Raw genomic sequence first — 23,662 nt, 5'->3', positions numbered from 1 at the left:
GCAGTTCTGGTCACCGCATTACAGGAAGGATGCGATTGAACTGGAGAGGGTACAGAGGAGATTTACGAGGATGTTGCCGGGAGTGGAGAGTCTTAACTATGAGGATAGATCCGATAGGCTGGGTTTGTTTTCCTTAGAACAAAGGAGGCTGACGTGAGACCTCATTGGGATGTATAAAATTATAAGGGGCCTAGATATAGGAAGGACCTATTTCCCTTAGCAGAGGGGTCAAAAACCAGGGGGCATAAATTTAAAGTAATTGATAGAAGGTTTAGAGGGGATTTGAGGGGAAATTTCTTCACGCAGAGGGTTGTGGGGGTCTGGAACTCACTGCCTGAAAGGGTGGTAGAGGCAGAAACCCTCACCACATTTAAAAAGTACTTGATGGCCACTTGAAGTGCCTGCAGGGTTATGGAAAGTGGGATAGCCTCTTGTTGGCCGGCGCGGACACAATGGGCCGAAATGGCCTCCTTCAGTGCTGTAAACTTCTGTGATTCTATGAGAAACTGCTGGAAATCTCAGCAGGTCAGGCAGCATCTGTGGAGAGAAACAGAGTTAACGTTTCAGGTTGGTGACCCTGCGTCAGAATCAGCAAAATTTCAAAACTTAAGGAAGGCAAGGAGCACTGAAAGGGGGAGGGGAGGAAAGAACAAAAGGGAAGGTCTGTGATAGGGTGGAAGGCAGGAGAGATTTGAGAGACAAAAGGAATGATGGCCCAAATTGAGATGGTAATGGTAGAGAGTTTAGCTCTATCTACCCTATCAACTCCTTCAATCATCTTAAACACCTCGATTGGATCACCCCTTAATCTTCTCTGCTCAAGGGAAAGGCACTTTTTGTCTCTCTAGTTAAATCATTGCCTGGATGGATTTTTGGTGTCGAAGTAAATCGGCGAACAGTTGGGATTTCAGCCTATGCTGTGCTGGCCGGGTTGAAAAAAGCCCCCAGTGTTGGAAGTGTGTGATGTGAACGAAGGCAGATGCGAAGGGGTTTCCTTCGACTGTCAGGCGTTGCGTTTCGCAGTCTGCCTTTTAACAGTCATCGCGATGACTGATCTTAACTAACACGGGCTTCTGTGTGAGCTGGGGCTAAACAAACACAGATGGATGCGTTCGCGAGAGAGAGAGAGAAAAATGTTGGCAGGGCAAGAGCGAGGGGACTTGAGATGACATTCTCGCATCACTAGAGGCATTGCTTCAGAACTGTTGCTATAGCTGCCGAGAAGGAGGGTTCACACACCACACACACACACAGTGCTAGTGGCTGAAACACGCTCAAGCAGTAGATTTTAAAACATTTAAAAAAAGAACCCATTTAGGACTGGTCTTGGGAATGAGGACCTCGGAGAGCCTGGACGAGGCTGAGTGGAAGAAAGTGTGCGTCCGAGGGATCGGGACCCTGAAGCGACTGAAGAGGAAGGAGCAGGATGTGCTGAGGCAGGGCGAGGCGGAGAAAGTTGCCGGGGGCGAGGAGGGGGAGCCGGGCTCCGACCCTCTGGTGGCCCGGCTGAGCGGCGGCGGCGGCGGCGACACTTTGCGAGAGGCGGCCGCCACCACTTCTTCTTCGTCTTCTCGCAGTGGCAGGGGCTCCCATGGTGAGACGGTGGAGCTGCGCAGGGCCGCGACCATGGCGGGAGGAGGAGGAGGAGGAGGAGGAGGGGAGGAAGGTCTCAGCCCGCTGTCCGCCGCCCCGGGCAAGAGGAAGATCTCCTCCCAAGTGCGCGCCTTCGAGCCCCAGGCGTTCGCCGAGCCGCCCTGCCTGCTGCAGCCCCGCATCGTGCTGTGCCAGCGCTCGGCCGACGGCTCCTACACCACCGTCCCGCACCCCGCCTACAGCCCGTCGCCCAGGAAGCGGCCGGGCGACAGCCCCGGCGTCTCCACCGAGATCAAAGCCATCCAGCAGACCCGGAGGCTGCTGGCCAACGCCAGGGAGAGGACCAGAGTCCACACCATCAGTGCAGCCTTCGAGGCACTTAGGAAACAGGTATACACACACACACTTTGTTTTTTTTTGTAAATGGTGCTACAGTGCAAATGGAACTTTATTTATGTGTGTGTGTGTGTGTGTGAGGATAGAGGATAACACTTTGTGTTTGCTAAATCATTGCATTGGGGAGTCTGCAAAAGCTTGAGGATAGAGGATAACACCTTTTGTGTTTGCTAAATCATTGGGAAGTCTCTGCAAAAGCAAAGATTGAAGGAAACACATTGTCACACACACAAAAAGAGTTCCATTTATAAGCAAAGATACTAATTAAAAACGTGCTCGGTGTCAAGGGTTCAGCTTGTGGCAATGTAAATACCGACGACAGTGAGTGGGGTCGATATTAAGCCCCCACCACTTTACAGCAGGAAAGCGACTGTGGAGCTCCTATTGAGACCCTACAGCACATCACTGCCCTCAGCGGACATTTACAGGCAGCCTGCAAGATTATCCACGCTGTCACGCCGGAAGCTTTGGCCTGGATATCTGACTGAGATATTGACATTTGATTTGCTGCCGTACGAAAGAAGAAGATAGAATCAGAGATTTAGGGCGCAGAAGGAGGCCATTCGTCCCATCGTGTCTGTACAGGCCTGGAAAAAGAGCTATCCAGCCTTATCCCACTTTCCAGCTCTTGGTCCCCTGCCTTGATCCTAAAATTAACATCCATGGCCAAAAAGATGCTTCCATAATCAGCCCCAGTAGATTCTCAAAGTCCCATCATTAATGTAGGAAGCGTCTACATGGATGGCGACATGATACAGTAACCGAATCGCCTGTCACCTAGTCAAAATTCGATGTAGGAAAAAAAATGATACATAAGTTAATGGGGCTCCCAAAACACTTTAAACACATACAGAGGCACACATACATACACACAAAGTTCCTTCCCAATGCAGACCTAACCCGCCAGAACAGACACAGTTGTCCCTTTAGTGCCGAGTCTGTCATTCCTTGTTAACACTTAATACGAGCTTGTAGCTGCATTTACAGACTGGGAGCCCGGCTCGTTCGCCCAGCCTCGATACAACAGGCTCTCACTGTTGGACAAAAAAAAGACTGTTCCCGGGCTTTCGGTATATATTTAACATGATTGAGTGGAAACTGCTTTGAAAGAAAGGGGGCATGTTCCACGTGATCTGGTGCTGGAAGTTTGAAACATTTGCCTCAAGAGTTATATAATGTAGCGAGCCTGCGAAGGCTGATTGACGCATTTGTGGATATGTTTACAAATACTTCTCTGTGGGGGAGAGGTCACCGAGCAGATTACTGAAAAATTGCACAAACTGAGTTCATAATGAGCTGCAAAATTGCCGATTGGGATATTGGATAGGAGCCCGGGGCTTTATTGCACGTGTTCTCGTTTTGTTTTGTTTCGTTTCTTGCATTCCTCCAAACAATTAGCGCCTGTGCTTGGCCGAACCTTATCTGCAATTGTCAATACCCCGTCAGATCCACTGAACCTTCGTATTGTTACGCGTGCCTAGTACTTATTTATAAAAGCAGAACCATCGCAGCAATGTCTCAAATCAGATTCATATTTCACTTCACGGAAACTAACCAGTGTTTATCGATATAACACTGTCTCAATACCCGGAAATCCTTTTGTAATATATAACCCATCTTGCAACCACTTCAGTTAACATTTATCATGTGTGCGTGTGTGCATTCATATTTTATATACGTTTCCAATGATGTATTGGGTGTATATATACGTATGTATTTATCCATTGTGCATATATACATATGTGTGTGTGCCTGTGTGGGTGTAATTATATGTGTATTATGCATACTTTAAGTATGTGTGCATGGAGTGCCAGACTTATTCATCTTGTATTTTCCCCTTCAATTACTCTGGGCGCCTCTCTGCAGGTTCCTTGCTACTCGTATGGACAGAAGCTGTCGAAGCTGGCGATCCTGAGGATAGCGTGTAATTACATCCTGTCCCTAGCCAGGCTGGCTGACCTCGATTACAGCCCCGATCTCAGCAACATGAGCTTCTCCGAGTGTGTGGAGCAATGCACCAAGACATTGCAGGCAGAGGGCAGATCAAAAAAGAGGAAGGTGAGTTTTCCAGCCCTTAAAGCACAAGGGGACACTTTCAAAGCGATATCCATCTTTCTCACACACACACATACACACACTGCATGAACGATATGGGGGGGGGGGGAGGGGTGTTACCCTCTCTTCTCTGCTGCTCTTAAGATTCTGAGGGGGCTTGACAGGGTAGATGTAGGGAGGATGTTTCCCCTCGTGGGAGTATTTAGAGCTAGGGGGGCATAGTCTCAGATTAAGGGATCACCCATTTAAGAAGGAGATAAGGAGGAATTTCTTCTCTCAGAGGGTCATGTATCTTTGGAATTCTCTGACCCAGAGGGCTGTGGAGGCTGGGTCATTGAATGTATTTAAGGTAGAGATAGACAGATTTTTGAATGATAAGGAAGTCAAAGATTATGGGGAGCAGGCAGGGAAGTGGAGTTGAGGCCAAAATCAGAACAGCCATGACCTTATTAATGGCGGAGCAGGCTCGAGGGGCCAAATGGCCCACTCCTGCTCCTATTTCTTATGTTCCCTGGGTTAAACAGTCTTTCCCCATTGCATAAACATCAGGACTCTTTCTCAATTCACTCCCCCTCCCCCACCCCTTGCCTTGTGAGTGCTGCCGTTTCCCTGGTACAGTTCGATCTGTTTGTCTGTCTGCAGTTCGACACTGGCTGCACTGGCCTTTGCGGAGCTCTGGTGAACTGAGGCATTTCAGAACAGTGTGGTCATTTGTTTTTATTTGAACCGAGAAGGCTGGGGGGAGTGGGGTGGGGGGGCTGGAGGAGAGGAGGACTTTAGGTTGAGGCAAGGTTACCCACCCCGTTGGGTGCAATAATTGTTTACTTACAAAAACCTGGGAATCGATTACATTTGTATTTTGTGACGATTTGCAGAACGGTTGAATGCAGATTTTGTTAAATTGCAATTTAATTTTTTTTTAATCTTATAGAAATCAATTTTTTTTAAATCTTATAGAAACCAAACATCATATTATCAAGTCTGGATTTAAGACAATTTAAAAAAAAAACAGTAAATCTTCTGTTTAAAAAAAAAATGAACTTGTGAAGCAATTAAACCAAAGCGATTCAAGCTTTTCATTCCCACTTTATGACAATGGGAGTTTTTTAAACTTCATCTGAACTTCCCTCGGCATTCTTGTACTTTCCAGCTGCAACAGTGTCTAATAAATCACGCGCTGATCTTGCCACCGTGTTGTTTGTGGAGTGAATGAATGGAGAGGATGGTTTTCGGGAGTGTTTGGTGTTTGTGCAGCCCCAGACTCCAGATGTTCAGCTGCTGGTGTGGGAAGCAGTGCTGGCGCCACTCAGGGCAGAGGGCAGAGCAAAGGCACGCGATTTGGGGAAGAAACACTCAGTCACACGAAACTTTTGGCACATTCCCCAGCTCTCGGCTGGACATCTGTTCCAGAAAAACTTTTTTAATAGCTGCTTTCTGAGCAGCTCGTGAGGATACACTGACTGCAGCTGTTTCATGTGAAGAGACAGAGACAGACAGAGAGAGAGCGAGAGCGAGAGAGAGACGTAAACCTATATGAGCAGGACATAATGTTATGAATAATGTTATTACAGTTTTAAATACAGGAAAGTTGCTATGCTTTCTAACTTTTTTTAAACGTAGACCTCTCTCTGTTAAGTATTGAATTTACTAGGTTTGAACCTGAATTGAACCCCCTCCCCAGAAAAACAAACTAAAATCATTCAAGTTTGAAGGTTTATCCTGTTCATTTTAATTTTTAAAAATGTTATTTTAATTCAGAGCTGTGCTTGAAGGTGTTTATTTGCTATTTTATGGAGGTAACACAACAGATGGAGCAAATCATGTCACAACTACCCAACAACGTTTTGAAGCGGCAATGTTTCGCAGTGCTACTTTAAAGCATCGTAGTTTTTTTTTCTCTATCGCTAACACTGTGGTTATACTGGAGCTAAAATCTTAGGTCAGCTGCAGCACAGATTTGCAGTGGGCTGCACTTTGTTTCGACTGCCAATCAAACCGGTGTAGAGCGAGAGCTCTGCCTGTGCGTGCACGCACTGACTTCAGACTGCTAACTGGCTTAACAACCACGAGCAAGATTGTCCATACTCTCAAAACAACAACAGCGACTTGCATTTATATAGCGCCTTTAGTGTAGTAAACCCTCCCCAAGACACTTAGCAGGAGCAATACTCAAACAGAATTTGACACCGAGCCATATAAGGAGATAAGGGTCTGAATTTTGCGTTGATAATAATGGTGAGGCTAACAACGCTATAATGGATAAAATCTGACAGTAACTTATGGCATCCACATGTACAGTTAAACGCGGAAATCCAGAAGTTGCTGTCAGAGATACCCTGCTCCTCCACAGGGTGCACTGTAACAGTCCTAGCCGATAGACTCAGCACTGAAATGAGTGTGATGGCGTGAACTTGGAGGTACTTACCCTCTAGTTCCCTACTAAAGATTCTAGAAAAAGTTAGGGCGGGTGCATTTAAGAGTGAGTGAATTTTTAATGATGAGTGAATAATTACTGCCAAACTGCAGTTAGACTCAAAGCAGTGACAAGAGCAAGCAGCATGACATGACTTCGAGTTATGCTGGCACTTTTGCAGGGTTGCACAGTTGAAACCATTCCATAGCAACAGTATAACTGCACTCTGTCAAAGTTTTGCAATTAAACTTTAGCAGTGTCAGTCCGTCTTTAAAGCATAGAATCATACAGCACAGAAGGAGGCCACTTGGCCCATCATGCCTGTGCCATCTCTTTGAAAGAGCTGTCCAATTAGTCCCACTGACCTGTAAAGCATGCACCAATCATTCATTGATTGATTTCAAACATCTGAAATTGGCATTTAGGAAAGAGATACTGCAGCTTGGAAAGGAAAGAGCCTCCAACCAATTCAAGGCACATTACTCCAATTTGCCATTTCTCTTGAAATCACACCACTATCAGGTAGATTAATGGAAATGGTAGCATAGGTCAGTTTGATATTCCAGAAGCCTAATCCCACTCTAAGAGGGGAGCCCTGTTCCTGTTGTATGCTATATAGTTACACCTAATTATGAATAACAAGAACAACTTGTATTTGCAAAGCGTCTTTAGCGTAGTAAAACATTCCAAGGCGCTTCACAGAAGTGTTATCAAAATTTGTTGGCACCAAGCCACATAAGGAGAAATTAGGACAGATGACCTAATCTTGGTCATAGAGATAGATTTTAAGGAGCATCTTTAAGGAGGAAAGAGAGGTAAAGAGGCAGAGAGGTTTAGGGAGGGAATTCCAAAGCTTAGGGCATGGCCACCAATGGTTGAGCGATTAAAATCAGGGGGATGCTCAAGAGGCCAGAATTAGAGGAGTGCAGATATCTCGGGGGGGATTGTAGGGCTGGAGGAGATCACAGATTTAGGGAGGGGCGGGCCATGAAGGGATTTGAAAACAAAGGGTAAGTCTGCAAAATGTGCACGTAGTACACTTTCTATTTAGGAACTTCTGTTAAGGAGCTAGAATAAATGTAGGCAGTCCAACCAGACCAAGAATCGCCCTTGAAATCCAATGGGGATTTTTGGTTAGGCTCATTTCTTAGCAAAATCATGGCAGGAGTGAACCTGTTATTAGATCTCCCCAATAACAGTGTCACGATGGCCAAAAACTGCAGTGTGGGTGTTTGATATGTGGTTTGCACATTATTACCATAGCATTAGTTACTTCCTCTGTCATGTTTTTAAAAATAGATGTGATCTGTGGTGGAGAAACATCCTCTCAACTCCAACCGTGTGTCTTTCCTCTCTTCTCTTCAGATGAGAATAAATGTAATTGTCAGACTCAGAAGGATTTGGTACCATTGCAGCTTGTTTATTAAAACCCCTGGATTTCTCCCGCACAGTGAATTGGTAATTGCATTATTAGGCCTAACACTGAGCAGAGGACAAAGGGGAATGTGGCTGTTCGGAAGTGGAGGATGGGAAAATCATTCTTTGGGTCTTAATTCAGAGCCCCTTACTGACTGGGTACAGGATGGCATTGATGCAGACTGTGGCGATGTTGGAGTAGATTTTCACCTGGAGTTAAGAGAGGAAAATTGGACTGGGAGGATCGCCTGCCACTTTAAGAATCGTCTAGCTATTTCCTTCAAATAAACGGAAGAAAAATCCATCAGTTTCTGTTACCAGTCTGCAATTCTTCCCGCAAGACTTTCCTCTCTGGACTCTGCCCAGGCAATGCTTATTGTCCTGGCAACAAAGATTTTTTTTAAATCGACTCCATTGGCTTAGGCACAAGTGGTGTGATGCATTGCCATGTAATCTATGTCACTGAACTGTGTGCTATCATAAGATTTTTCAAACACTATTTCATAAACACTGTGTGACTTTAATGCTTTAAGGGCTCGTGGTTTTCAACTGCATCTATATAAGAAAGAATGAAGCATCTTATCATCTGAGTTACTTTTTTGAAGTGCAGTGATTGCTGTTATGTAGACAAACGTGCCAGTGATTCTGCTCCAGCAACATTTCACAGCAATGAGATGAATGCCAAGTTAATGTGAGAGTACTTTCACCACACGAACTGTAGCAGTTCAAGAAGAGGGCTCACCACTGCCTTCTCAAGGGCAACTAGGGACGGGCAGTAAATGCCGGCTTTGCCCACAACATCCATATTCCGGGAATGACATTTTAAAAATTAGTTTTATTTGGTGGCATTGGTTTCGAGAGGAATGTTGGCCAAGACATAGGGGAATGTTGGAGGAACTCTCTGCTCTTCTTTCAATAGAGGCATGGTTTTTAACATCCACCTGGATGGGCAGACAGGGCTTCACCTTAATGTCTCAACTGAAGGAATTAATGTGGAGCATTCAGTACTTTTTCTCCTTGTCCATAAATACTAAACCTTTTAACTACTTTATCTTTTTTCCTCTAAAGAAGTGCATCCATCCAGACTTTGTCTACTTGAGATTCTTTTTTTCAAAGTGAATCCCGAGTTTTATAATTACAAAATAAATAGTTGGAATTTAGTATATTGTAGAGTATTAGATGACAAATGTCCTAGTTAAGAAATAATTACATGTTTAGACTAGAACAAATGACCTGATTACTCATTAAGTGAAATTACAATTGTTTAGTGATTGATGGGGCTCAGATTTAATTATTGATGACTTGGAAGCATGATTTGCATATATCAGCACCTATCCTCCGAGAGTACATTAAAAAATATTTTTCTTTAAGTTCCAATCTTTGGTCTGCCAAGCTAACTGATTTCAGTCAGGACAACAGTTGGGATGTTATATTTGACCCCAGTGTGTGATGGCAAGAGAGGGAAAACTCATCATGTGTTCGCACTGGAAATGTATGTTTGTGTGGATGTCAGATGAGGACAGGATTGGACTTGGCTGAAATGCTATTTATTGATGGCTCGCCTGCCGATGCTGTCTATGTTCATAGATGACTAATGGCCATAGATGACTTAATTGGCTGGAGGTTTGCCGGAGCTCATGGGACTATACTGCCAGGAGGGGAGGAGGGACAACATGCGTGTGGAGCAAACTTCACTTTCCTTGATCTAAAGTTAAAATCAGAATTTTATTATATTTCTTGGAAAAAGGATGTGTTGACAAAATATCTCCCTTCTTGATTGCCTCTCAGAAGCTTTGGCACTCAAATGAAATAACATTCCATTGTTTGCAATGGACTGGAAGCAGTCCATTGGTAGTTGTGATCATTTATTTTTAAGTTGTTTCTTTTTGTTACCCTATAATTGTCAGCTGGGTTGAGTTGGTAGTGCTCTCATTGCTGAGTCAAAAGGGTTGTGGCTTCAAGTCCCACTCTAGGACTTGAGCACGTAACAAGGGCCATGCTGTTCTTTGGATATGTCAAACCGAAGCCCTATCCGTCTGTCCCAGAGTACTTAAGGAAGTGGCCCTAGAAATGGTGGATGCATTGGTGATAATTTTCCAACAGTCTATTGACTCTGGATCAGTTCCTATGGACTGAAGGGTTGCTAATGTAACAACACTTTTTAAAAAAGGAGGGAGAGAGAAAACGGGTAATTATAGGCCAGTTAGCCTGACATCAGTGGTGGGGAAAATGTTGGAATAAATCATTAAGGATGAAATAGCAGCGCATTTGGAAAGCAGTGACAGGATCAGTCCAAGTCAGCATGGATTTATGAAGGGGAAATCATGCTTGGCAAATCTTCTGGAATTCTTTGAGGATGTAACTAGTAGAGTGGATAAGGGAGAACCAGTGGATGTTGTGTATTTAGACTTTTAAAAGACTTTTGACAAGGTTCTACACAAGAGATTGGTGTGCAAAATCAAAGCACATGGTATTGGGGGTAATGTGCTGACGTGGATAGAGAACTGGTTGGCAGACAGGAAGCAGAGAGTCGGGATTAACAGGTCCTTTTCAGAATGGCAGGCAGTGACTAGTGCAGTGCCGCAAGGCTCAGTGCTGGGACCCCAGCTCTTTACAATATACATTAATGATTTAGATGATGGAATTGAGTGTAATATTTCCAAGTTTGCAGATGACACTAAACTGGGTGGCGGTGTGAGCTGTGAGGAGGACGCTAAGAGGCTGCAGGGTGATTTGGACAGGTTAGGCAAGTGGGCAAATACATGGCAGATGCAGTATAATGTGGATAAATGTGAGGTTATCCACTTTGGGGGTAAAAACACGAAGGCAGAATATTATCTGAAACGTGGCAGATTAGGAAAAGGGGAGGTGCAGCGAGACCTGGATGTCATGGTTCATCAGTCATTGAAGGTTGGCATGCAGGTACAGCAGGCAGTGAAGAAGGCAAATGGTATGTTGGCCTTCATAACAAGGATTTGAGTATAGAAGCAGGGAAGTCTTACTGCAGTTGTAGAGGGCCTTGGTGAGGCCCCATCTGGAATATTGTGTTCAGTTTTGGTCTCCTAATCTGAGGAAGGACGTTCTTGCTATTGAGGGAGTGCAGCGAAAGTTCACCAGACTGATTCCCAGGATAGCAGGACTGACATATGAGAAGAAACTGGATCGACTGGGCCTGTATTCACTGAAGTTTAGAAGGATGAGAGGGGATCTCAAAGAAGCATATAAAATTCTGACTGGACTGGACAGGTTAGATGCAGGAAGAATATTCCCGATGTTGGGTAAGTCCAGAACCAGGGGTCACAGTCTAAGTATAAGGGGTGAGGACCGAGATGAGGAGAAACTTCTTCACTCAGAGAATTGTGAATCTGTGGAATTCTTTACCACAGAAAGTTGTTGAGGTCAGTTTGTTCCTGAAAGGTTTGGCCCTAACATTTAGAGATTGGTGTACAAAATCAGATGCGGGAAGAATGTTCTCGATATTGGGGAAGTCCAGAACCAGGGGACATAGTCTAAGGATAAGGGGTAAGCCATTTAGGACTGAGATGAGGAGGAACTTCTTTACTCAGAGAGTTGTTAACCTGTGGAATTCCCTACCGCAGAGAGTTGTTGATGCCAGTTCATTGGATATATTCAAGAGGGAGTTAGATATGGCCCTTGTGGCTAAAGGGTTCAAAGGGTATGGAGATAAAACAGGAATGAGGTACTGAAGGAATGATCAGGCATGATCTTATTGAATGGTGGTGCAGGCTCGAAGGGCTGGATGGCCTACTCCTGCACCTATTTTCTATGTTTCTATGTGACTCAGGTGGACATTCAAAACCCCATGGCATTACTGAAGAAGACAAAGGTTGTCCTTCCAGTGCCACGGCCAGTACCATCGAAACCGGCTAGCTGGCTATTCGTCTTGGGTACATTTGCCTGTATAACTTTGGGTATATTAGCATAGTGGTTGTGTCACTGGACTAGCAATCCAAAGGCCTGAACTAATGATCCCGGCGACAGGAGTTCAAATCCCACCATGGTAGCTGCGGAATTTAAATTGAGTTAAAATTAATTTGGAATTAAAAAAAACTAGCATCAGTAATGGTGACCATGAAACTACTGGATTGTTGTTAAAAACCACCTGGTTCACTAATGTCCTTTAGGGAAGGAAACCTGCCGTCCTTACTCGGTCTGGCCTATATGTAACTCCAGACCCACAGCAATGTGGTTGACTCTTAACAGCCCTCTGAAATGGCCTAGCAATTGTATAAGGTGGCTCACCACCAACTTCTCTTGCGAAATTAGGGATGGGCAATAAATACTAGCCGTACTGCTGACACATCCCGTGAACAAATACATTTAAAAAAAAGCAATCATTGCACTTTTAAAGAAAACAATTTATTGTATGCGAAATGCTTTGGAATGTGTCAGAGCAATGCGACAAGGTGGGATGTATACCCGAGACTAACTTACTTTAATTAGTTATTCTCCTCCCATCATTAGCTTTTTATCTCTCCACCTCACATGCATATCTCCCGACTTGCAATGTGTTAGCACGTACAGGGATGCAACTTCCTGTAGAACCAGCAAAGAGCTGCCTTCACGACGTGGGGAATCTTAGCTTGGCTTTTCCCAATTGTGTTGTTTCATGTCAGGATTATAAAGAGACATACAAGATTCTGGAGGGGATTGACAGGGTAGATGCTGAGAGTTTGTTTCCCCTGGCTCGAACTAGGGGGCACAGTCTCAGGATACTGGCAAGGCCATTTAAGGCAGAGATGAGGAAGAAGTTCTTCACTCACAGGGTTGCGAATCTTTGAAATTCTCTGCTCCAAAGGGCTGTGGATGCTAAGTCTCTGAATATATTCAAGGCTGAGACAGAAAGATTTTTGGAGTCTCGGGGAATCAGGGGATATGGAGATCAGGCAGGAAAGTGGAGCTGAGGTTGATGATCAGCCAATTCCCCAAATTGGCCTGGGTTTTTATCTTCTTTTTGCCTCTCCCAGGATATCACATGGCTCCGGTTGGTGTGGAGTGTACAATGTTTCAGTGTAAGGGGTGTCGCAGTTGTGTGAGGCGGACTGGTTGGGCTGGGTGCTCTTTACCTTCCCGTCGTTGTTCATAGGTTTATACGTAACCTTCAGGGCAGCTGACCGAGAGCCGTGTGGCTCTTTGTCGGCCGGCACGGACACGATGGGCCAAAATGGCCTCCTTCTGCGCTGTAAATTTCTATGTTTCTGTGATTTTATTGAATGGCAGAGCAGGCTCGAGAGGCCACATGGGCTACTTCTGCTCCTATTTCTTATGACAGCGGAGAATGGACAGCCTGATGTCAGGTCTCTGCCGATGTCAGTCTCGATTTGGGCCCTGAGCTGCATTAGAGCGGCCCGAGGGGGCCACCTCTTGCACCCCTGAGAAGCAGTGCCTGTTCTCCACTCCACCGCAAAGGACGGGAGACACGAGGCACGAGAAATTGGGGCTTCAGTCTGCACTGGTGCAGCACCTTGTGAAGCTCAGTTTGTGGGCAGCCTCTCAGGCTTCAATACTGTTTCCTATCTTGTAATTTTTAATTCTTGCTATATATTTGGGAAAACATGTAAATAAAGAAGTACTCTGTCAAGCACGCTAATAGCACGTTATGGGCTTCAGCTCACCAGGGTCCGTTTTGATGCAAGGTAAAATTGAGTGCTAAAATTGAACCTGGTGTGTTAAAACCTGAATTCATTTCAGATGTCTGAGTTCATTACTGCCCTTGGATTAAATGTTCGTGTATTTATTGCTTAACCGAGATGGAGTGAAACTATGTATTTTTTATGGGTTTTACAATAGCTTTCAGCTAACCTGACTTCGTCTTTAAGTCTGTCCCTAACACAAAACACATTTGACTGCCAACAGCTGCTAGTAAACTCAGTACTCTACGGGTTAATTAATCTCATCCTATTCCACATGGTCTACCAGTAATTCCTATCATAAATTACATTCTGCCGTTTCAGGAATGATCCAGTGAAGGAGCGACATTTCACAGGAACATCACACAGTGAGCTGGTGTCTAGCCAACACTGACAGGGAAGCAGACGTATAATAAATTGAAGACCAGATATAGAATTGCAGGAGAAATTACGCAGAAGAGAGGTTAACCCAAAAGAAATGATGTTGACTGTTTGGAAAAAAAGAAGTCCCCTTTCTCGGGAATACAATATCAGCCTACAGGAACAGTCAGATTTCTAGACGTGCAATCTGTTCGGCACTTTCTCCTTTTGTTTTGTCGGAGGATGATGTTGGTTTGGGCCTTCATTCATTTTAACAGCACAGATAACCGGATAAAGAGGAATTATGCAATTTTATGTTGATAGCTTTTTAAAAAAATTTAGGAGAGTTAAAGTCAGGTGTCTGAGACTGAATTACCTTGAAACACATGTTGGTCCGCTAGGTACAATGTAATGCATTGTGTTTTTGTGGCTGGGTAACAAGAATTTATAAAGCTGTAGAGAAGGTTATAACAATCATCCATGCACCGGGATTAATTGCATATTTTTGATAATTATAAATCTGAATAATTTGCTGTAAAGGGGTCCGTTAAATTTGATGAATTAAGCTAAAACTAGTGCTACCAATGCTAGTTATTTCAAAGTTCCAATATTGCTTGGTCAGTTGGTTAAAATGCTGATGACCCCACATGTGATCTTATGTGTATTTTCAGCTTGTTTTCTGATTGTGTGGTGGCCAGATTTCCTGCTGATAGCAAATTGTGGCAGGGCCTCTGGCTGTCTCCTTAGAAACAAGTGGTCAGACAATCAGAAAGCCTACTGATATGATGTGCACTTTATGATCTATGTAATCACACTGTCCTCTGTTATTGTGGGGTCATATTAATCACTAGTATTAATGTACAAATGTTTATAAAGGTATATGAGACATTGGATGTCATTTCAAAGTTAATTATTGTGTTGTGAGGAAGTCTGCCTACAAATAGTCATGAATGTTTACCAGTGTTCCCGCTAAGCTGTGCAGCAATGGGAAAAGTCCCGCGCAGGCCGTTCACTGGCTTCTCCACTGTAAATACCGCGCGTGTGTGGAAATTTAAAGGGACTGTGCACTGGAAGAAACAGACTGTGCCGAACAAAACACGGCTTACATCGAACATTGGCGTGTACCTTTCTGGAACATTTTTAATATCAAAAAAGTCAGAGACCACCGTCCCCCCCCGCACCCCTACCACCACCAGTAGCTCAAAGAGTTTATCCATTGTTGAGCCATACAGACTGGGAAGTTCCCTGAGTTAGCTGGGCTCAGCCAAGCTTGTGGTAGAACTAAAGCAGTTGGTCTCTCTGTGGTCGTTTGAGGAAAACTATCCAGGGTGCCCGCTCCCGATTGATATCCACAGGCCCCGCTGGAAGTACACATGCGTGGATGTCACATGAGGGCAACGATTGGACTCGGTTATGATGCCCCATGGTCAAACGGCCTAACAAGGATCGCACATGAACGATGTACACTTGGACTAATTGCCACTTGACCTAGGTACTAGAGGGGGCTTAGCGCCTGTGGAACCAGCCAGTACTATCAGGTGACAAGGGGAGAGCAGAAAACTGGTCACGAAAAGGGTCAGGCATGAGAAAAGGCCACTTGGCTGATTGGTGCTCGTCCCTCAAACCTGCATCTGATTAATGTAAAGGAGCATTAATATGGGTCACCTATCAAGTTTTGCTCCAAACGGTACCCATGATGCGGAACTGTTTACAACCATGACTCCCAAACTGGTCATCGCTACACTAAGGTAAACTAACTATAAAGCCCGTATTAAATTAAACAATCCCGCCCAGTGGAACACATTCCATACTGTCCTAGGGATAAATCAGATTAAAATGCTCGTCTTCCACAGAATCAAACGAAACACATCAGCTCCAAAAATTGGAAAAACTCCCCCTCCGACATGAGGACTCACTCATTGGGAGCAAACATTGTGAACTGAGGTTGGCACCTCTGATTCACCATGTTTCCTATTTCCCAACCATTGCAAGTTCAGGACTATAGTATATGAACCGACAGATAGAATATTAGCTGGTGTGTGAATCCACAAAACAACTGTAACAACGAATGTGCCGATCGGATCTTTGTTGTGAATTGCATGTATTTTTAATTGAAAAGACTCACTAGCCAATGGGAGCAACTTCTCAGCATAGAGGTAGAGGGGAATGATGCAGCGTGGAATGCAATTTATACCCCATGGGTAGGCTAACTGAAAACTGGGAGCCCAGCACCCCAAGTGGGATATCAATTGTATCTCATATTCGACATTACTCGCTTGGTAAGTAACTAATCTTAAAAGCGAATTGTTACACAGTTTAAGGAGTGGTTCCATGCTAACGGTAGGGTTATTTTTTTAACTCGAGCCAACTGCATAATTTTCATGAAATATGAAAAGGCATATCACATCGTGCCATCATGTGCAGTTTAAGTATCTAAGTGTGTTAGAGGAACAGATGTATCTGGGATACAGATACACAGATCACTAAAAGTAACGACACAGGTTAATAACGCCATAAAAAAAGCAAACAAAGCACTGGGGTTCATTTCTCGGAAAGAATTGAAAAGCAGAGAGCTTATGTTAAATGTGTATAAAACCTTGGTTAGATGACATTTGGTGTATTGTGGACAGTTGTGGTCTCCATATTATAAAAAGGATACCAAGGCACTGGAGGAGGTGCAAAAAAGATTCACAAGGATGATACCAGAACAGAGGAGTTATACCTATCGGGAAAAGTGGAACAGGCTGGTGCTCATTTCTCCAGAAACGAGAAGACTGAGGGATGACCAGATAAAAGTCTTCAAGGTTATGAAAGGGTTTGATTTATTGGCGTAGTTTCCACTTGAGGGCAAAACCAGAATGAGAGGCAATAAATATAAGATAATCACTAACAAATCCGATAGGCAATTCAGGAGAAGCTTCTTCCAAAACAGAGATGAGGAGGAATTTGTTCTCTCAGAGGATCGTAAATCTTTGAAATTCTCTACCCCAGAGTGCAGTGGAGGCTGGGTCATCGAATAGATTTAAGGTGGAGATCGACAGATATTTGAACAAAATCAGGGTTGTGTGGAGCGGGAAGGAAAGTGTTGAGGCCAAGATCAGATCAGGCATGATCTTATTGAATGGCAGAGCAGGCTCGAGGGGCCAAAGGGCCTACTCCTGCTCCTATTTCTTATGTTCTTTACCCAGAGAGTGGTTAGAATGTGGAACTCGCCATCACAAGGAGTGGTTGAGGTGAATGAGGGCTGTGGGTGATGAGTGTCTGTGAGTATATTCAAGGCTGCGATCGTTAGATTTTTGGAGTCGAGTATATTCAAGGCTGCGATCGTTAGATTTTTGGAGTCAAAGCGAATCCAGGGATATGGAGATCAGGCAGGAAAGCGGAGTTGGAATTGATGATCAGCCATGATCTTATTGAATGGCGGAGCAGGCTCGAGGGGCCGTATGTCCTACTCCTGCTCCTATTTCTTATGAATAGCATAGATGCATTCAAGGGGAAGCTAGATAAGCACGAGGGAGAAAGGAATAGAAGGATATGTTAGATGAAGAGGGGTGCCCGTGCAGAGCTTAAACACTGTTATGAACGTGTTGGGCCAAATGGCCTATTTCTGTGTTGTACATACTTTGTAATACTTTGTGTAGAGGCTCACTAGCAAAGGATATGGTAGCAGGCACCACCTGACTAAAACACAGTCAGTAGCTGGATCGTTGCATTGTCCAATGATACATTTAACCTACACCGGCCATGCTGAGACCAGTGGCTCTCTTATTGGTTCCAGCCTCATTCAAGGGGTCACAGTCTCAGAATAAGGGCATTAAGGACTGAGATGAGGAGAAACTTCTTCACTCAGAGGGTGGTGAATGTTTGGAATTCTCTACCCCAGAGGGTTGTATAGGCTCAGTCTTTGAGTGTATTCAAGATAGAGATCGATAGATTTTTGGATATTAAGCAAATCAAGGGATATGGGAATAGGGCGGAAAAGTGGAGTTGAGGTAGAAGATCAGCCATCATCTCATTGAATGGCAAGCAGGCTCGAGGAGCTGAATGGTCTACTCCTGCTCCTGTTTCTTATGTTTTTATGCTATCTGGCTCCAATTGGAATTTTCTTGCCCGGCAGAGAGCTGTGTGCTTATGAGCATCCGCATTCATAAGAACATAAGAAATAGGAGCAGGAGTGGGCTATTTGGCCCTTCGAGCCTGCTCTGCCATTTAATAAGATCATGGCTGATCTGATCCTGGGCTCAACTCCACTTCCCTGCCCGCTTCCCATAACCCTTCACTCTCTTATCGCTCAAAAATCTGTCTCTCTCCACCTTAAATATATTCAATGACCCAGCCTCCACAGCTCTCTGTGGTAGAAAATTCCACAGAATTGTGACCCTCTGAGAGAAGCAATTCCTCCTCATCGCAGTTCTAAATGGGCGACCTCTTATTCTGAAACAATGCCCCCTCGTTCTAGATTCCCCCATGAGGCGAAACATCCTCCCTGCATCTACCTTGTCGAGCCCTCAGTGTCTTACATGTTTCAATAAGACCACCTCTTATTCTTCTAAACGCCAATAAGTATAGGCCCAACCTGCTCAACCTTTCTTCATAAGTCAACCCCTTCATCTCAGGAATCAACTTCGTGAACCTTCTCTGAACTGCCTCCGAGCATTTAAAGTTCTAAGGAGATGATTATGTGAGGCTCTGCTCCTAGCATGGATGTGGGCAGCACTAGCAAGGCAGTATTTACATAAGAATATAAGAACATAAGAAATAGAAGCAGGAGTAGGCCACCTGGCCCTCAAGCCTGCCCGGCTATTTAATAAGATCATAGCTGATCTGAGCATGGACTCAGCTCCACTTCCCTGCCCGCTCCCCATAATCCTTTACTCCCTTATCGCTCAAAAATCTGTCTATTTCCGCCTTAAATATATTCAATGACCCAGCCTCCACAGCTCTCTGGGTCAGAGAATTCCACAGATTTACAATCTTCTGAGAGAAGAAATTCCTCCTCATCTCAGTTTTAAATGGGCGGCCCCTTATTTTGAGACTATGTCCCCTAGTTTTAGTTTCTCCTATGAGTGGAAACATCCTCTCTGCATCCACCTTGTCTAGCCTCCTCATTATCTTATATGTTTTGATAAGATCACCTCTCATTCTTCTGAACTCCAATGAGTATAGGCCCAACCTACTCAACCTATCTTCATAAGTCACCCCCTCATCTCCGGAATCAACCTAGTAACCTTCTCTGAACAGCCTCCAATGCAAGTATATCCTTCCTTAAATACAGAGACCAAAACCGTACGCAGTACTCCAGGTGTGGCCTCACCAATACCCTGTACAGTTGTAGCAGGACTTCTCTGCTTTTATACTCTATCCCCCTTGCAATAAAGGCCAACATTCCATTTGCCTTCCTGATTACTTGCTGTACCTGCATACTAACTTTTTGTGTTTCATGTACAAGGACCCCCAGGTCCCTCTGTACTGCAGCACTTGCAATTTTTCTCCATTTAAATTATAATTTGCTTTTCTATTTTTTCTGCCAAAGTGGATAACCTCACATTTTCCCACATTATACTCCATCTGCCAAATTTTTACCCACTCACTTAGCCTGTCTATATCCCTTTGCAGATTTTTGGTGTCCTCCTCACAATTTGCTTTCCCACCTAACTTTGTATCATCAGCAAACCTGGCTACATTACACATCATCCAATTCATTAATATAGATTGTAAATAGTTGAGGCTTCAGCACCGATACCTACAGCACCCCACTAGTTACTGTTTGCCAACTGGAAAATCACCTACTTATCTCGACTCTGTTTTCTGTTAGCCAATCCTTTATCCATACTACTATATTACCCCCAACCCCGTGAACTTTTATGCAGTAACCTTTTATGTGGCACCTTGTCGAATGCCTTCTGGAAATCCAAATACACCACATCCATTGGTTCCCCCTTATCCACCCTGCTCGTTACATCCTCAAAGAACTCCAGCAAATATATCAAACATGATTTTCCTTTCATAAAACCATGCTGACTCTGCTTAATTGAATTATGCTTTTCCAAATGTCCCGCTACTGCTTCCTTAATAATGGATTCCAGCATTTTCCCAACGACAGATGTTAGGCTAACTGGTCTATAGTTTCCTGCTTTTTGTCTGCCTCCTTTTTTAAATAGGGGCATTACCTTTGTGGTTTTCTAATCCGCTGGGATCTCCCCAGAATCCAGGGAATTTTGGTAGATTACAACCACTTCTTTTAAGACCCTAGAATGTAAGCCATCAGGTCCAGGGGATTTGTCTGCCTTTAGTTCCATTATTTTAGCGAGTACTACTTTATTTCCCATCCCTGGTTGCCCTGAGGGCATTAAGAGCCAACCACATGGTGTGGGACTGGAGTTACAAGTAGGCCAGACAAGGTAGTGGGTGGCAGGTTCTCTTTCCCTAAAGAGCACATTGTATCTGGAGTAGCCCATTCAGCCCCTCGAGCTTGTGAATCAGTCGGGTTTTTACAGGCAGCCAGCATGGTAATTTAATCTGGCGCCAGAGCCCAAATGAGCAGATTTATTGATGTCAGCTTCACAATTTGCCGTGGTGGAATTTGAACTCACACCTCGGTTGCAAGTCCAGTAGCCACTAGGCTACCACAGTTCAGCAAAACTTTAGTTGCAAATTGGCATTGTAAAAAAAGCTGTTAGTAACATCTTGTATTATACGACTGACTGCTGGATGGTTTCCAATAAATTACACAGTTTGATACGGCTATTTACATAGTTTAAAAGCCAGGTGACACAGATTCATTAAACATGCAGTATACATATATATATATATTCACATTAATATAGGTAGGGCCTCTTTGGGGTGAGATGGCTCCACAATAACATGCCCGGACATACAAGTTCAAAAGCAAATCAACCTTCTGTGGTAGACTCCATAATCCAGATAGCTAAGCAGAACTTTAGGACATTGCTGATGATTAACCAGCCAGCTCGGTTCACCAATGGAGTGTGAATGGGATGATCGGTCACTGGGAGTTAGAATTTATCCCACTCCGCTTCAGATAACTCCACAAACCAGCGCCCTAACAGGTAGGATGGCTCGAGATCTGTGTCAGCTGTGGCTCCGTGGGTAGCACACTCGCTTCTGAGTCAGAAGGTTGTGGGTTCAAGTCCCACTCCAGGAACTTGAGCACATAAATCAAGGCTGACACTCCAGTGCAGTGCTGAGGGAGTGCTGCACTGTCAGAGCTGCCATCTTTCTGATGAGACAGTAAACCAAGTCTGCTCTGTCAGGTGGATGTAAAGGATCTCATGGCACTATTTTGAAGAAGAGCAGGGGAGTTATCGCTGGTGTTCTGGCCAATATTTATCCCTCAATCAACATAACAAAAATAGATTATCTGGTCATTATCACATTGTTGTATGTGCGCAAATTGGCTGCCATGTTTCCCACATTATAACAGTAACTACACTTTAAAAAGTACTTCATTGGCTTACTTTCTTCTTAGCTGGACAAAGAGTGGGAAGGAGTGACCTGTACTGATAAGCTGCCCAGTTTTGAGTGATTAAACTCCAGCAGTACTTCTGCACATTCTTGGGGCTTTCTAAAACTTTGCTCAGCCAAAATATGCCTAAGGTCTATGGATACAGTTGCATAGTGGTTATGTTACTGGACTAGTAATCCAGAGACGTAGACTAATGATCTGTGAGAACATGAGTTCAAATCACGTCACGGCAGCTGGGGAATTTAAATTCAATTTAATACATCTAGAATCAAAAACTAGTATCATGAAACTATCGTATTGTCGTAAAAACCCATCCAGTTCACTAATTTCCTTTAGGGAAGGAAATCTGCCGTCCTTACCTGGTCTGGCCTATATGTGACTCCAGACCCACAGCAATGTGGTTGACTCTGAAATGGCCCAGCAAGCCACTCAGTTGTATTCAAAGGAGGCAGCTCCATCACCTTTGAGGGCAATTAAGGAAGGGCAATAAATGCTGACCTTGTCAGTGATGCCCACATCCCGTGAATAAATGTTTAAAAATGTAGTGTGTTCCTCTGGGTAAAAGGTATACAATCCACTTTGGGAAAATAGACATTCTAACCTGTGTGGATTTCTCCTTAGTGTTTGAAGAATCATAAACATGATGATACACATCGACCAAAAAAAAGATAATCATTTTATTACATAACTGCCAGTAAACTGCAAATATTTGTACCAAATATTTTTAAGTCACAGGTGATAAATAAGACACCCGAGGTTTTCCTTCAGCTGGAGAAAGTACAAAACAATTAATCTTAAACAGTGTGTTCCTGTGTATCCTTATTCTGTTATCTGACACCGGATCAAGGATGTTATAAATGTGGTTTACTTTCAGTGGTTTAGTCTGTGGCTTGGAAATGTCAAGCCAATAGGAATTCAGCCTCCATCTAGGTTTGTAGTAGATGATGGAATGCTAAGCTTTCCTAATGGCTGATCATAGAATCATAGAAGCTTAAAATGATACAGCACAGAAGGAGGCCTTTCAGCCCATCGTGCCTGTGCCGGCTCTTTGAACGAACTATCCAATTAGTCTCACTCCCCTATCCTTTCCCCACCGCCCTGCAAAATTTTCCCCTTCTAGTATATATCCAATTCCCTTTTGAAAGTTATTATTGCATCTGTTTCCGCCACCCTTTTAGGCAGTGCAATCCAGATCATAACAAGTCGCTGTGTAAAAAAAAAATGTCTCCTCACCTCGCCTCTGTTTCTCTTGCCAATTGCCTTAAACCTGTGTCCTCTAGTTACCGACACTTCTGCCACAATCTTGTTCTGAAAGAAATCCATCCACTTGCAAGAAGACAGCGTTTCTTTGAAAGTTTGTATTCCAAAAAATGTTCAGCATGCAAGTATCTCCTGGGACTATCTACAACGTATTGACAGGATGCAACTTGGGCCAATGCTTGATATTCTGCAGAGAGGCTGTTTTTTCCTGCTGGAGAGTCTTGCGTCTGTCTCACTGCTTCTTTTCTGAGTGGCACTGACTAATCTTGAGACATCTTAATGAAAATGGGACATTTAAGATACAAGGCCTGGTGTCTAGTCAGAAATTAAAATGTATTTGTTATGATTCAGCCCCTAAATTCGGTGCCCCCATAATTCCAGTTCCAGTTTCCAGTATCCTTAACAACCCAGGACCAGGTATCACCTTGTTATGACTGGGAGTATGATGATCCATCCTATCTTGTTCCACTGTTAGAACCAAAACAGGGAGTCCCAGGAACAACCAAAAGATGCTCGTTGACCTTTTTGAATTGCCCATTGGCATAACCACCGGTTGTGAATGATTCATTTTACCAAGAATGCTTCACTCTGACCAAGAATGCAAAGAAATGATGACCCTGCCAAACCAAAGTTCACTTGTAAAGCTTTTGTAGTCTTACCCTTGCTCTGTTGCACTTCCTATTAAATGGATAACTATTTTAATGCTCATTTCCTTTTTTATTGCCATTATTATCACCTACCTGCCTTCATCAAAGTCATTTTGCTTTTACATAAGAACATAAGCAATAGGAGCAGGAATAGGCCATATACGACCCCTCAAGCCTGCACCGCCATTCAATAAGACCATGGCTGATCATCAATCTCAACTCCACTTTCCCTTGAGTCCCCTAGAGTCAAAAAACATATTGATCTCAGCCTTGAATATGCTCAAAGGGGGAGAAAATGATTATTGCCCCATTTGGGGGAGGTAACATTTGAGAGGCGGGAAATTAGCACTAGGAGCTAATATTTCCCCCTTCTCAAAAAATGTAC

The 23,662-nt window shown here is 44.0% G+C and overlaps 1 protein-coding gene across 1 annotated transcript; it reads left to right on the top strand.

Moving 5' to 3' along the window:
* The first annotated feature begins 809 nt into the window (after positions 1-809).
* atoh8 (atonal bHLH transcription factor 8) lies at positions 810-14,782 on the top strand. Its single transcript, XM_070861645.1, has 3 exons — positions 810-1,983; positions 3,856-4,047; positions 13,849-14,782. The coding sequence occupies exons 1-3, from the start codon at positions 1,333-1,335 to the stop codon at positions 13,852-13,854; spliced, it is 849 nt and encodes a 282-aa protein (XP_070717746.1). The 5' UTR covers positions 810-1,332; the 3' UTR covers positions 13,855-14,782.
* The last annotated feature ends 8,880 nt before the right edge of the window (positions 14,783-23,662 follow it).

Source organism: Pristiophorus japonicus, chromosome 2 (genome assembly GCF_044704955.1).
Source record: "Pristiophorus japonicus isolate sPriJap1 chromosome 2, sPriJap1.hap1, whole genome shotgun sequence".
Lineage (NCBI taxonomy): Eukaryota > Metazoa > Chordata > Chondrichthyes > Pristiophoridae > Pristiophorus > Pristiophorus japonicus.
The sequence above is the reverse complement of the archived record's forward strand: the minus strand, read 5'-3'. Positions and strand labels throughout refer to the sequence as shown.

Coding starts and splice junctions, on each gene's coding strand:
- atoh8 (XM_070861645.1), top strand. CDS start 1,333: ATGAGGACCTCGGAGAGCCTGGACGAGGCTGAGTGGAAGAAAGTGTGC. Junction 1,984..3,855: donor TCGAGGCACTTAGGAAACAG/GTATACACACAC, acceptor GCCTCTCTGCAG/GTTCCTTGCTACTCGTATGG.